Source organism: Cyprinodon variegatus, unplaced genomic scaffold (assembly GCF_000732505.1).
Source record: "Cyprinodon variegatus isolate N-32 unplaced genomic scaffold, C_variegatus-1.0 Scaffold87, whole genome shotgun sequence".
Classification (NCBI taxonomy): Eukaryota; Metazoa; Chordata; class Actinopteri; order Cyprinodontiformes; family Cyprinodontidae; genus Cyprinodon; species Cyprinodon variegatus.
The window spans coordinates 1232532-1246862 of NW_015150540.1; the positions used below are offsets into that span (position 1 = coordinate 1232532).

General features: G+C 36.0%; 1 protein-coding gene across 1 annotated transcript in view; it reads right to left on the reverse strand.

Moving 5' to 3' along the window:
* LOC107083902 (metabotropic glutamate receptor 4-like) overlaps positions 1-14331 on the reverse strand; it is a 212905-nt gene that overhangs the window by 35909 nt on the left and 162665 nt on the right. Inside the window, exon 4 of the mRNA XM_015373449.1 lies at positions 3348-3483. Within this exon, the coding sequence (XP_015228935.1) occupies positions 3348-3483 (136 nt within the window). The remainder of the gene's footprint in view (positions 1-3347; positions 3484-14331) is intronic.

A 14331-nucleotide genomic window follows, 5' to 3' on the forward strand; every position in this document is an offset into this window, starting at 1 on the left:
AATATTATACATAGTTATTTTGCATGCCCTACCCTCTTTTTGTTGCTATGGAGTAATTAACCCAGAGCTTTAGCTAGTTTTAGTTTAACCAACTAATCCCCCATGTAGGGGAACTGATGAAAGCCATTTACATAAATCCTACAAATTACCTGGAGGTTCATCTGAAGCACAAATGTCATAAAGTACTACCAAACAACTGGACATTGGTAGTTCTTCATCTGGCCTGTATCCAGAGACTTGTTGGGATCCTGAGGCTTGCCCACCAGAGGGCGCCGAGGATCGCTTCCTGGGGATTTTCTGTCACTGTTGGGATCTGGGGTTTTCTGTCTACCCTTTCTCCACCAGAGGGCGTATGGGATCTCCTGAGGCTGGAGCTGACTTCACCAGCTGTTCTTCATCTGCTCATCAGGAGACCAGTATTTAAGTGGGCTGAGGACCACACTCCGTTGCCAGAGTGTTAGTTAGTCACGGAAGAAATCTGACTGAACCCTGGAACTCTGGAAGAGTTTCTCTGCTGAAATCTGCCTGCCGACTCTCAGGAGCTCATCTAAAGAATCTACTGTCTGAACCTGCCAGCCCGTCCTCAAGAAGTGGATTGGAAGAAACTCTGGATCAGAACACTGATAAGTCTGAAGTCGAGCCCTGCCGTTGCTCAGCCCTCAGCCTGCCATCTGCCTCTGAACCCAACCCTGGAGAACCAAACCTCAGCTCTCTGCCTGCCGTGAGCCTCTGAACCCTCCTGGTTCCCTCCTTCTGCCTGCTCAGCTCAAACTTCAGTCCTCAGCCTGCCATTAGCCTCTGAGCCCTCCTAGCTCCTCCCTTCTCCCTGCTCAGCTCAGAACCTCTGAACAGAGAACCCAGTCGAGACCAGTCCCTGGACCTGATTACCCACCTGACCTGTTTTGTATGCTCTATTCATTAAACCTTTGAACTTTTTCCCTGCCTCCTGGTTGTGTTCTGCATATGGGCTTGAATCCAAAACCCATTATGACAAGACTAAAGTGTATAGACTGAAACTCGTACTCTCCTGAAAATCCTCTAGGTGCCAGAGGAAATGACAACAACCCTTCTTTCTAATCTTTACAAAACTCAAAATAACAGGAGCAAAACAGTGACTTTGAGTTTGTTGAAACTTTCTAAAGCTCTTTGGTTCTTATATGCTGCAAGCCTGACTGTGCTTAAAGCTTTAATAAACGAAGGAGTGGCTCTTTAAAAATTGTCACAGGCTTTCTACCATCATTATCACCAAAAGACACAAAATCACCTGAGCAAAAAATTTAAAAAACACAATATTTAAAGTAAAAATATTAATTTTTTTCCCTAATAGAGACTGAACACACAGCCACCTTGTCCAGTACTGTGAGAGCAGAAGGTTTAATATATTTGGCACTGCAATGGCTACCTTAGCTTCTTTGTGGCATTACATTTCTCAATGTTTTCTGTCTGCGGGTTTTGAATTCACTGCCTTTCCTGCCTTTTTGCCTCTGTTCTTCATCAAAGGTGTTTTGTAATCAATTCAGGCACTTAAAGAGGGGTAGCATGTGGAGGTGTGGCAGATTTGGTTGCTGACTCATATCCTGCCCCAGAGTGACTTTTTCCACAGATGCTTCAACAGTTGGAGGCTGAGTTCTACATAAAAGCTCCTGGTTCAAACAGGAACCCAGCTTCAAGTATTCATTACCATTTACTTCATTTTCTTTAAATAAACTGTCTAAACAGTTGATTATGCACCTTCTTCCATCCTTTTGTTGCTGCTTCTGAGCCTGAGCAGTGACTCCCATTATTGGCCTAAAAATAGATAAATGTAGTTTCTAATTTAATATTACACTAACAAGAAAAGCTGTCTTTTTTACAGGAATTTTTATCATAAAATGAAATGACCAGATTTCAGTTTATATTACTTTTTCTAATATGCTGATTCTGTTCAGTATGCATTTTTATGCAAATTTTATAATGTAGCTGTTTTTTTCTTTCTCTGTTTGGAAACTTGAATTACCTCAGTGCCCAAGGTTAGAATAGTCATGCAATCAAGAAGCACCGTAATCACCCTCATTTTTTATAAATACTATATATCCTGTCTATTATCCCCTAACCAGGATCGGTTTAAGACAGTGAGCACAGGGACCTCTGACCCACAAATCATCTAAACTATCCTAGTAACTCCCCAGTTTAAAAAACATATTAAAAGACCTCCTGACTGTATGCTATAAGGGAACCTGTCACACCTTGCCGATTTAGCCAGTGTATGCCTGTTGTCCCAGAATCTTCTAAAACGCTGGCATACGCTGAATTTTCTAAGTATTTTTTTTTATTTTGGGCGAATGCATAGCGTATTCATAACGTGTCCAGAGTGTATGTCCAACGACAGCCTAACTTATGCACAACGCATGGCAGCGTCATGCCTGTGAAATGGTGCACAAGCCAGTGTCCGGAGGTTAGCAATGTGCCCTGGATAAAATGATTCCTTTGATCGCAGTATTAACCTAGCTGCTGTTTACTGCCCATCCAAATAAAAAAGAATAAATAAAAATAAAGAAAGAGGGTTTGCAGTCGCAGCAGATTCAGCATCATGTCTGCTAGGAAGTTTGTTGGTCGTGAATGCTGGGAGGATCCATCACACTCACCTTCTCGCTCACCCTATGATATGGATGCAGTCTGGAGGTAAACTGACAGTTTCCTCCTGTGAACCCCCCTTTGATACCAACTGATAATACAACAAATATGTATGCCCCAAAACTGAAAAAAAAACAGCATGAGCTTTGCTTTTGTCTATATAGGTACAGTAAGATTATACAGTAGACTTACTGTACCAACTAAGGGTTGAGAACTATAGCTACCAAAATGGAGATAAAAATCATAAATGGAATAAAAGACAGATTATATTCTAAAAAGAAAAACATGCTAATCAAAACAAAAGTATTCAGAAATAGAGTGACTTTAATTGCATGGCTAGAATACAGTTTTGCATAAATGTATTCTCAAGGCTTGGTTGTCAGTTACAAGTACCTTTTTGAAAATAATATTTCAGAAAATATAAATTCCATATTTTTGTATCCAAAGTGTTTTTTTACTGGATTGATAACAAACTAATCTTAAATTTGTTCTCATTTGTTGTAGGTGAAATATAATAACTAGCAGAAACAAAAGCTTAATAGCAAAGTCTGGGACTACCTCATCTATATATATTTTACCTTATAATTTGAGTTGGGGAATTCATTATGCCAGTTTTACATAGCTGATTTTGAATGCAGCACAATACAGCAAGTATCCCAAAATGGCTAAATTATAAGAAGGAAATCATCATGTTAATCAAAACGGCATTGGCTTTTACCCTTCACTTTGCTCACCTGATGTCATCCTCATTAGCAAAGATAATGACCACTCGAGCGTTGGGGTTCTCACTCAGCCTGTGAATGATCTTGTCGAACTCTCCTATTCTTGGTTCACGGGGAATTTTCACTGACTGTGATATGCACAACCCACCTAAATGAAACAAAGAAAACAGGGATTATAATTCAAAGGATTCACTAGATTAAACAATAGTGAAATTATTTGAAAATTTCAATCTTAATGTTTCATTTTTATAAACTCCTACAGATAGCTTTTATCTGTCTAACATTGTCTTTATCTTTTATCAAAAAGTCTTGTTTCTTTCATTGTTCTGAACAAAGAGTTCAACAATGACTGTCCACCCAATTAGGGGATTTGTAGCATAATTCTCCTGGAAAAATGTATCAGGACTTCAATAGATTCTGGTCAAAAGTTCTTAGTGATAAAGACAACATCTTTCACCTCAGAATGGCAAAATTCCAATATTAAACAGACTAATTAATAGGAAATTAAAAATGTGCTAAAGGCAAAAAGAAAAGCACATAAATTACAGTGCAACACAATCTTACCCAGGCAAATAACTTTTCTAAACTAGGAAAGCATTGGAGAGCAAAGACCTCTGCCAGCTAGGTAATTTTCGCTGACATATTGTGACTTTCACCTTTAGTTAATACCAGTATTCATAGAATATTTCAAAAAGTTCTTGATGCAGATGGTGATCTAGATCATCACCAAAATGTAATAATTTGTTGCCAGTAACAATACACACCTTCGAAAATTTCAGCAAATCTGTCCATTACTTATTTAGTCATTTGAACAAAATTAAGCTATTTGACAAGAGTTTTTTTTTTCTGTTTTTTTTTTTTTTTTTTTTTACTGTCATTAGCAAGCAAAGGCTTCTAATGGAAGATTTAAACAGAGATGTTTTGTCATGCTTCTAAAATTCCACAGAGAAAAATGAATATTTCCCATACAGATCTACAGAAAATCCAATACGGAATCATTACAGGAACTGTATGTTTTATTCCAGTTCATAGCAGCGAGACTTGCAGCCTAAATCCGGTCAGCTTCTAAGCTGTAAAACACCAAATATGAGCAAAATATAAGGAATTCTATTAAATGAATAATTGTGGTGTGCTTCTTTGCTTCTGGGAACAAAAAGTCCTTTCCAGTTAAGTCAGTGAATTGCTTGAGCCAGTGACCTGCACTATTGTTCTGACTCTACACTGAATACATTTAATCATGTTTCTTTTTTTCCTCAATTGCCTACTTTCTCTTTCCCACTAGAGATCTTTCTCAGAAAATCTGGCTGTTTAGGCTTCTTGAGGTCATGCATGTCACAAATAGAAAGTCACATTACTGGATTAAATTTGTCCACATCACTGGTTCATGAATTAGCGGTTCTTCATTGAAGTACACTTGGTGTATGTGTGTGTTGGCTTATGTGATTTTATCTGTTGCAGCAGTGTGTTTGTCTGCTCTTTGGCAATATCTTGTCTTATAAGAACAGTAATAGAATATCCTTGATAAAACTGTTAACAGAGCTATTGCTGCTTTATCTTTTTCTACTGTATATTGATTGGTTAAAGGTTGTAGCCACAACTGTTTCAATCAAAAAGATACATTTTTCAAAAAAAAAAATGCAAAAACTAAACATCTATAACAGTTCAGAGTAAAAGTATTACAAGTAATACAAATATTTTATGGTATATAAGTAATAGTTCAAAATATAGATCCAAAATATATAGATATTTAAGTTTTTGTATGATGCCTCAAAACAAAAGGATTTTGTACCATGAGGAATAGTAGGTTGAGCACGCATGACATGGAGTTCAGACGTTGCCAGATTCCAGTAGCTCCAAGATAAAACTGAGAAATGGCTTTTTATCTGCATTACATTACTCAGATTCAAGCCCAAAAACAAAGCAGCAAATATTGGTCAAGCTTTTGCTCGGTGGTGCAAACTTAAAAAAGCAAAGGGGCTAAAAAGCCTTGCAGAGGTCTCTTCTTAACAGGTAAGTTAAATGTATGCTTATTCCAACCAAAGGTTAACATTAGCATTACCTGATCCAAGCAACCACGTGGCAAACAGTATGGAATGAGAACAGATGAACATGATTGCGACACTTAAAGCCCGGGAGGAATTAAACTTGTAGCGATGACCTTTAAGTTTAATGAAGAGACAGCTTAGATTTGTCCTTCACTTTGTTAAAACTGTAAAAAATAAAAACTAGTTATTATTATAATGTGCATGCATAGTCTAACAGCTACTAGCTTCGCAACTTCTTCAAAGCTTGGAAAACTTGCAGGTTTTGTCTGTTTCACAAAGATGGTTTGGCTTCAAGTGGGGGGGGAATGTGCCGCCATGGTAACTTGTGTACATATGAGATGTGAAGTACCATTTACAAGTATAACCCTTAAGAAAGAAAGAAAGATATTTTTAATTTAGCCAACATTTCTGGGATAAAGCAGTTTTTCAGTTACTGTTTTTAATAGTAACATTTTAGATGTCATTTAGTGTAAATGGAAAATCCTCACAATAACCTAAAATAAAGGCTTGAGAAAATAATTTTCTGTGTCGGTAGTCTAGATAATACCTTTTACTTAGTAAACTTGCTCACTGAAACTAATGAACTTTTCAAAAATATTGTAATTTATTCAGTTTAATCATATATGTACTTCCCTAATTTCTTCAATTGAAGAACGACTACTGCTACCCAGTGCCTTCATGTTAAGCTATGTTTCCTTCCTGGACAGAATCACTGCCAGAGTTATTGTTGCTGTTAGATATGAGTCCCCTAATTTTTCTCTCATGGCTCTGTATTTCTTTATTAATCTTGGTTTCCCTCCGGTATGAAGGAAGTGGCTAATCTTTCGCTTAAAATTAGACTACTCTTTGTTTTCCTCTCTCATCAAAATACTCCTATATATTCCTTGATGTGTTTTCGTCATGTTTTATTAATCCCAGCTGATCAAGGTAGACAGCTGTAAATGTTGAGCCCTGTCCTGATGGTTTCTTTCCATGTTAAGGAAATGGATACTCTCCACTGCCATTGCTCAAGATAAAGGATCACCACAAAACCAATACATCTTTGCAATCTGCTGGGTATCTTACAAAGATAACTTGTAAAAAAAAAAAAACATTTAATTTCTTGATTTGTTTACACCTTATCATAATTTCCCTTTAACTAGATTTAATCTGTTTAAATGACTGGTTAAGATCACATTATGTACTGGATTAAGACTAAACTAGATTCAAGATTATCTTATATGAACTGCACCTGTTTTAACTTTTAAAATGTATTTTTATATCTGTTTTAAGATGGTTAATATCAATAAAATGCATTGGAACAATTTATTTCTATTTTTATTTTTATTTTTTACATTTAATAAATGTTTGATTTAACTACAAGACCAAAATGTCACTCCTATAGCTGCACACAGTGTGTTCTGTTCTGATGATGCTATAAATGATGAAGTATCATTGTTACTGCTTCAAATTCCTTACATTGCTAATGGTTGGTCAATAGCTTTAGGATACTGTCCGACAGAATTAGCAGATAGTACTTTCTGTATATATTTGTGAGAGCATGGAATTAAAGACAAGTGAAGTACAATGTTTTTATGTGCATTTGATTATGGAGTCTTTAATGCAACTGAAAAGAGGTTTATCTGTCTACCTGTGTGTCATTACACCACATGGGAAATTTAGCTGCAGCATACCCATAACTCTGTTCCCAGAAACTCCATCAATCACTTGATTCAATGTGTTTGCCTCGCTGGTATTTTAGTCCCCCATTCCCTCAACATCTGCTGCAGAGAGTGGAGCACATCCCTTCTACTTCTCCTTTCACACAACACACACAGAAACTGGCAGTGGCATTGTTTATCCTCTGGTGAGAAAACCAGAAGGACCAGGGAATATGAAACCAGCTCTTGGGATTTAAAGTACCCAAAACAAGAGCGTCTGTGGGACTGCTGTTGTTAGTTTAGAGGTAGAAATTTAGATTTATTTTATTTTGATAAAAGTACATTTACCCTCATCTGTGACAAGGTGTTTAGCATCACTTCTCACTTTTGTTCAATCCTCTGTGTAGATGAAACTTTAACCTGATGTGCCTCCATTTTTTTTGTAAATATTTGAATGTATCAAAAGTTGCTGTATCAAAAGCTGCCTTAGAGTATTATGTTGCACATGCTTACTGTACCTGCAAATCTGTAGTGCAAATTTGTTTAACATTTTAACTATCAAACAACGTTTACTTTCAGGAACTGATTTATTTCTTAAACTTTGCCATTCTTTAGAGAGTTGCAGACAATTATTCTTCAGAGCTTTAAAAACAATCAATACAGAAAAACAAACATTAATCTCAAGAAATGGATCTGCAGAGTCAAGTCCTTTTACAGGTCATAGTACTATTATTATAGTTTGAGATCTGTTTGAGTCACTTTAATAAAGGTGGTATAAAATTATCTAAATGAAGAAGCTTTTGCAGACAGGTGTAATTCATTTTTGACAGGGCAGAGGGGTAAACAAGCATTTATGATAGGACTAAAGAGGCCAAACAGGAGCAGATGTAGGAACTGTTGGAGGTTTTTGTGCCAACAACAACAATGATCAGATTATTCAATTAAGGCGCATAAAAAACATAACCTTTTAACCTTTAAACATAGAATGGAATCTAACTAGAGTCACATTCAAATATATATTTTAAATTAGTGTTTGTAATTTGATTTTTATTATTATTTCTTCGCATAATTTACAAATTATTAATTATTTTTGTGATTTATCTGATGACCACTAACAATATTCCACAATTAAAATTTATTTTGTTATCCTAAAATAGAGCAAAAGCCATAACATTTGTAGTTTTTTTTCTTTATTAAATTCTGCTTGTTATTGCAGAAAACATATTTATTTTGTACCTGATGAGAGGACTGTTCTCAAAATATAAACTTCATCTGCAAACCTAAAAATATCAAAGCGTTTGAGATTGCCAGTCTGCTCTCTTGAGTTCTACACTGTCAACCACTCACTGCTCTCCTAATAGCTCGGAACACTAATATTCCTTTTCATTTGACACTGTGGGGAAAAGAGGGCTGCCAGAAACATTAAATATATGGTACCTTTGGGGATAATTGTGGCAGAGATTATTAGTCTGCTGAACACCTCTGCAGAGGAACACACTTACTGGGCACTGTGGTAAATGTGCAGGTTTCTGTATAGCTTGCTTACTGCTATAAGACCAGTAAGTACAAAAATACCACACAATTTTTAGCTGAACTACACTAACCTTTAATTCTAAGCAATTATGCTGATTGATTAATGTTGATTAATATCTTTTTTGACTGTTGAACTTTGAGATTAATTAATGTTTTGAATGAGGAAAATGAATATGAAAAGAAAGCTCTATCAAATATGTGTATAAGATTTTAATACACGTGTTTGAATTTGTTTTGCACCATTAGTTTAGATCCCTGAATGGAAGACATTTTTAAATGGAATTTAGAGAACACAATTTGTGTACTTGTACTCAAGAATTTGAAGAGTTTTTTTTTTGTAATTGTGTCAGATAAAAAAAATATATATACAGTTACAAAACACCAAAGTTACAATGCACAAAAATGTTTGCAACAATAGTTCTGAGCCACTTGAAGCAAAACTGAAGCAAAATGTAAGAGGTTTTTGATGTGCAACTTGTAGAACAGAATTTGTGTACTGGTATTAAAATTTGAACAGGTGTAAAAAGTTCTACACATACAAAACTTAGAATGTAACTCTCTCCACAACTTCAAATTCACACTTACAATGCACAAATAGTTTTGAAACAAAATAACCTTCATAGGAATCTTCAACAGTGCATAAAAAGTGTTTGCATACTCCTGCAACATCTTTGTAGGGGTTGCTTTACATTCATAACACTGGCTTCATAATGTAGAAGTGTGTGTCATCTAAAATTTTAATAACTTGCGTTGAATCTTTATGTCATTATTGATTATAATCTGAAGGGGGGTCATGGGGGGGGTCATGTAGGAGGGATGGATCCTTAGGAAACGTCATGTGATTTCTTTTTTGCGGTTTCTGATGTTAAGTTACCCACTGTCAAAAAAAGTCCATGTTCTTCAACGACAGTTTTAAACAATCGAGTGCAGTCCCGGAGAAGTTAGCCCTGTCAGCAAAGCCTCAATTTGTGAAGCTTTAAACTTCTGCTTCTTCTCTTTCATTGCCATTTCTATAAAAGCACACCTGCGCATTAATTTACAGAGGCATGGGAATTTGTAGCCTAATATGGAATTATCGGGGTGGTAATAGTGCAGATTTACATTTCTCTAAAACCCACACTCACTTTATGCACAGGTGTGCTGTGCAGAAGCGTTAACTTCAGTAGATGATCATTTATGATCATCTACTGAAGTTAAATCTGATGTGTTTTGTTCGTAAAAGCCCACGGAAGGAGAAAAACTTAGAGAAATGTACGGGCAGAACACAAAATGTTGTTGCATGAGGACCATTGACCTAACATGTGTATCTAGAGTCTCCCATTCCAAAGGTTAATACTGAGTGTAATTACATTTCAGTTTTTTCCATTTTCATGCTTCAGTGCTGCTACAGCAATGACCCTTCCCTCAATTTTGGGGACCTATGCAACACACAGTGTGTTAATAACATCACCCCCATAACTACTCAACTGGGTGGTTTTATGGCTTCAGTTGGTAGACTATAAAATCTTATGCCATCACACACTGCAAAAGGTACCCAGATTCTACTATTACAGTAGCTGTTTTATTAACACTAGAAGTCCCGGAGAATTCCAGTTTTCCTGCAAGCCCCCCTCCCCTCTTAAAGTTTGTGTATTCACTCTATCTTGCTAACTGTCCCTATAATGCAAATAACCTGGGATATGACCAGCCCTTCTACATTAAGACTGGATAAAGGCTGAAACAAACTGGCATCAGATCAAGAACATGCTCCATACACTTTTCATTACCTGCCCCTGCAACATCAGACCTTTTTGAAGGAATATCTTGATAAGTCATATCTAAATCTTTTATTTACTGTAGGCAAACCTATTGAACAACCAGATATCATACGGGTCCTAGTTCCTGAGCTGAGAACAGGTCATAACCATGCTTTTCCAACAAGGCAAGGTAGAGCCTATTTATATTGTCCATTCACCAACAGACTCATTTATATTGCAAAGCTCACTATGTGAAAGAAACTTAGAGAATAATTATATTTTGTCTTGTCTCGCCTTTTCATGTCATTCAACATTTCAGCTTAGAGAATGACAAACAGTGTGATTTCAATATTGGAGTAACATTTATTTCACCCAAGGAAAAGCACTACATATTAAGCTACATTTGTCCCATTTAGCAGTTTTTACAAACCCAAGGTGAGTCCTTCCTCCATCTGTGACAGTTATACTTTGTTCAGTGCACACAACGCTCAGTGCTGTGGTTCTTGTTGCAGAGATTGCACACCTGGCCTGCTTATAATAGCAATGAAAAAATAAAAAAAAAAATAGAGTTTAGCATATATTCCAAAAGTAAGAGTTGTAGTATGAACTAGATGAGGTTATCTATGTGTGCTACAAGTTTTGTGGCGCTACAATGATCTATAGTGTAATTATTGGCTATTATATGCTTATAATAACAAAGAAAAAATCTCCAAAAATACAATTTGGCCTATCTTCTCAAAGTAAGAGTTGTAGTATGATCCAGATGAGGTTATCTGTGTATCCTACAAGTTTGGAGGCAGTACAGTGACCCATAGTGTAGTCATTGCACATTTTATACTTATTCTAATAATAGAATAGAGGTGTCATTTGTCATTTAAGCTTTGGAAATTCCTCAGAAAGTATTATTTTCAAATCCAATAAATGTGAAAATAATCCACCTCTCCTTGGTGACCCTTTTGAATATTTCTCTCTGATTATTTTGCAACTTGCAGATGGTCCCTGACCTTTGCGGGGGAGCGAGCTCTGCATAGGGTCCAATGCAATTCTCCCAGCGTGATAGGTAAACTAAGGTTGTAGCTTGCTGTCTGCCGAAAAGCCGAATCTGTGAATATATTGTCAACTTTACTGCAGTTTCACAATGCTGTCTGCATGGCTGCAGCGGAGGAGAGAGGAGAGACAGAGGATAGATCGCTTGAGTTATATTTGCCCCATAGTAAATAGGGCAGATCATGGTCATTATTGTATAAATATTCATGCTTTTCTACAGCGTTCCAGCTCATGCAGCTATTTTCATTGTACAGTTCAGTTATCGTCTGATCGCTGCGCTTGTGGCTTTGCTGAAATCATTGCGGTGTTGGCGACACTGATGACGTAGACCTAGTTATATTTAATTACAAACATAGTTTTTTCCCCCCTGCATGTAGAACACTCTCAAAGAGAGAGACTTGAGCGAAAAACCCGAAACTGAAGGGGGTGGAATGGTTCTTCAGCCACAGCACTGGTGCATTTACATCTGAAAATTGATTCATGAATTAAGAAGTAATGTTTCGGGGGAGTGGAGGCTGAAACTTCTAATAAGGCCTGTGTCCCTTCTTTACTGTGCAGGTCTAACAGTATTATCAGTTTAATTCTGAAAATGTCTTAGATATTGTATCAGTACAATACAGTTTTAACTTGAAACTGTAAGAAACTTAGAATCCATTCCAGGTCTCCTGTCTGTACCTGCAAGTATTTTTCATTCATAAACTTCATATACAATGAAGAATGCAACTTATAAGTCAGCATAAAAATTATACCACATGGATGGTTTTCATTTTAAAGGAAAGAAGATAAACAGTCCCTGCTCCAGTTGCATATCATCTCCATTTATCTCAATTATACCAAGCGGCAGTGTCACTTTTAGGTGTATTTAGTCAGTTGGATCAAATAAAGGTTCTTACAGCAATAAGGTTTTGTGTTACATGAGTGTATGGAGTGCATTTCAAATATATTTCAGAACCAAGAAATGTGTCTAAGAACATTCTTTTTTGCAAAGCCTTGAAACTTATCAAGAACTCCCTGAGTGCAGATTACAGGTTAAAATTGGGAAGTTGAGCTCAGGGTTCAGCATTTTGTGTTACAGGGAAAATGAGTCTGAACTGCGTTTAGTGCAAGATTGGTGAGAGTCAAGTTTCTCATCTCAGATATCACAAAGCTTTGCACACACACATGCTCGCTGTCTGGCTTTCCTCTGCTGTAGTAAATATCTATTCTGGAGAGAAGATTACTCTATACACTGCGAAAGAAGAAAAATATAAAAACCTGCACTGTGTAATGAAATAAAATATGATACTGTATCTCATTACAGAAGATGTCACATCGAAACAAATGGTTATACAGCTAAAAATGTGTTTTCTGAATCTCCAGTTGGTGCTGAAGATATCTAGAAAGCAACTGATGTCCATTTATTCTGTTTATAAATGGTTCCCTGTTACAGACCCAATTTAAGAGAACATATGATGTGATGCAATTTCACATTTCAAGCTGATATATTTCTAACATTCTGTATTACATTGCTCAATAAGTGTTGAATATTTTTTTACAGATCAGTTAAGACACATCCTGTTTATATATGGGTTTATACATAGGTAATATAACAGTTACAATCAATTTTGTTATTGTAAAATCAGAGGCATGATTATATTGTTTTAACAAGTGTAAGAAAAATGATTTAAAAAAAAAACGTACAAATTTAAGTATAGTAAACAATATAAACTAATAATATTAGTCTGTTTATAAGTTAGGTTGATTTGTTCTTGATAATTACATTAAACCTCTATAGACTATTGGATATGTACATTATCTAAAATTATGCATCTGATTTTTATATTTCCTTCTGCCTGAGATTTTTATGACGGCTGACCATATCATAGTTGTATTGCAGAGTCATGTAATTTTGTTTTATCTTGTTTCTAACCCTTCCTTCTGAATGAAAGCAGAGTTGACTCCTGTTGTAATAAGGCCAATAAATGTTTCAAAGAATGAAAACAAGTTTTTTTACTTTGCTGTGTAGTCATTTTACGATGACCTTCAAATATACTGGGAAATGCCCCATTGCTAATGACAGATGTGGGAAATTAGAGTAGATTTAAGTATGCTGGAATTCTTTCTGCTGTGTTTTCATGACATATGTGGACATTTCATTGACTTGCAATCATTGTATTTGGTCTCACTCATACCCTTACCTTAACACTAATTATTACCAACATATACCTAACCCCAAATCACAGGACAGAACTTTACCAAATGTGGACCAGTTGGAGGTCCCCATATGTACCTGTAAATCCAGACAATGTACCTGTAAGTGCCCACATGTAGGATATTTTACTAAATACTGCACCCACATAAATAAAACACGTCCACCAGCAATCACACACACCAACACACAATTACATTTGTGTGTAGGGGTGTGGGAAAAAATCAGTTTGGTGATAAATCCTGATTTTCAGCTGTGTGATATATAATATCGATCTTGCAGTTCCTAGTATCAATTTTTTTTAAAACAAAACATTTTACATAAAGAAAAGAGGGAAAATGGGCTACCTCTGCACCACCACTCTGGCAGATAGCGCTGTGGAGTCTTTTTGCAGTGCAGCGCAGCGCCATTTCTGTAGTTGAGGCAGTCACAGTGGAAGACGTGGACTGAATCAAACCCCAAACATCATGGACACCAAAATAACAAAATCAGGGGAAACCAAATAAAAATCAGCGGGGTCTGAATAAAGAAAATAAACAACCAGTAAAGGTCCGGAGATATCTTTATTTATAATCTGTTCATTTAAACAGAAATTAACACTGAAATAAAATGTTTTTTTTATTCATCCATGTTATACATTGAATTTTTAAATAAAAAAAAATTATGAATAAAAAAAACATTTTATTTCAGTGTTAATTTCTGTTTAAATGAACAGATTATAAATAAAGATATCTCCGGACCTTTACTGGTTGTTTAATATCTTTATTCAGACCCCGCTGATTTTTATTTGGTTTCCCCTGTAGTAAA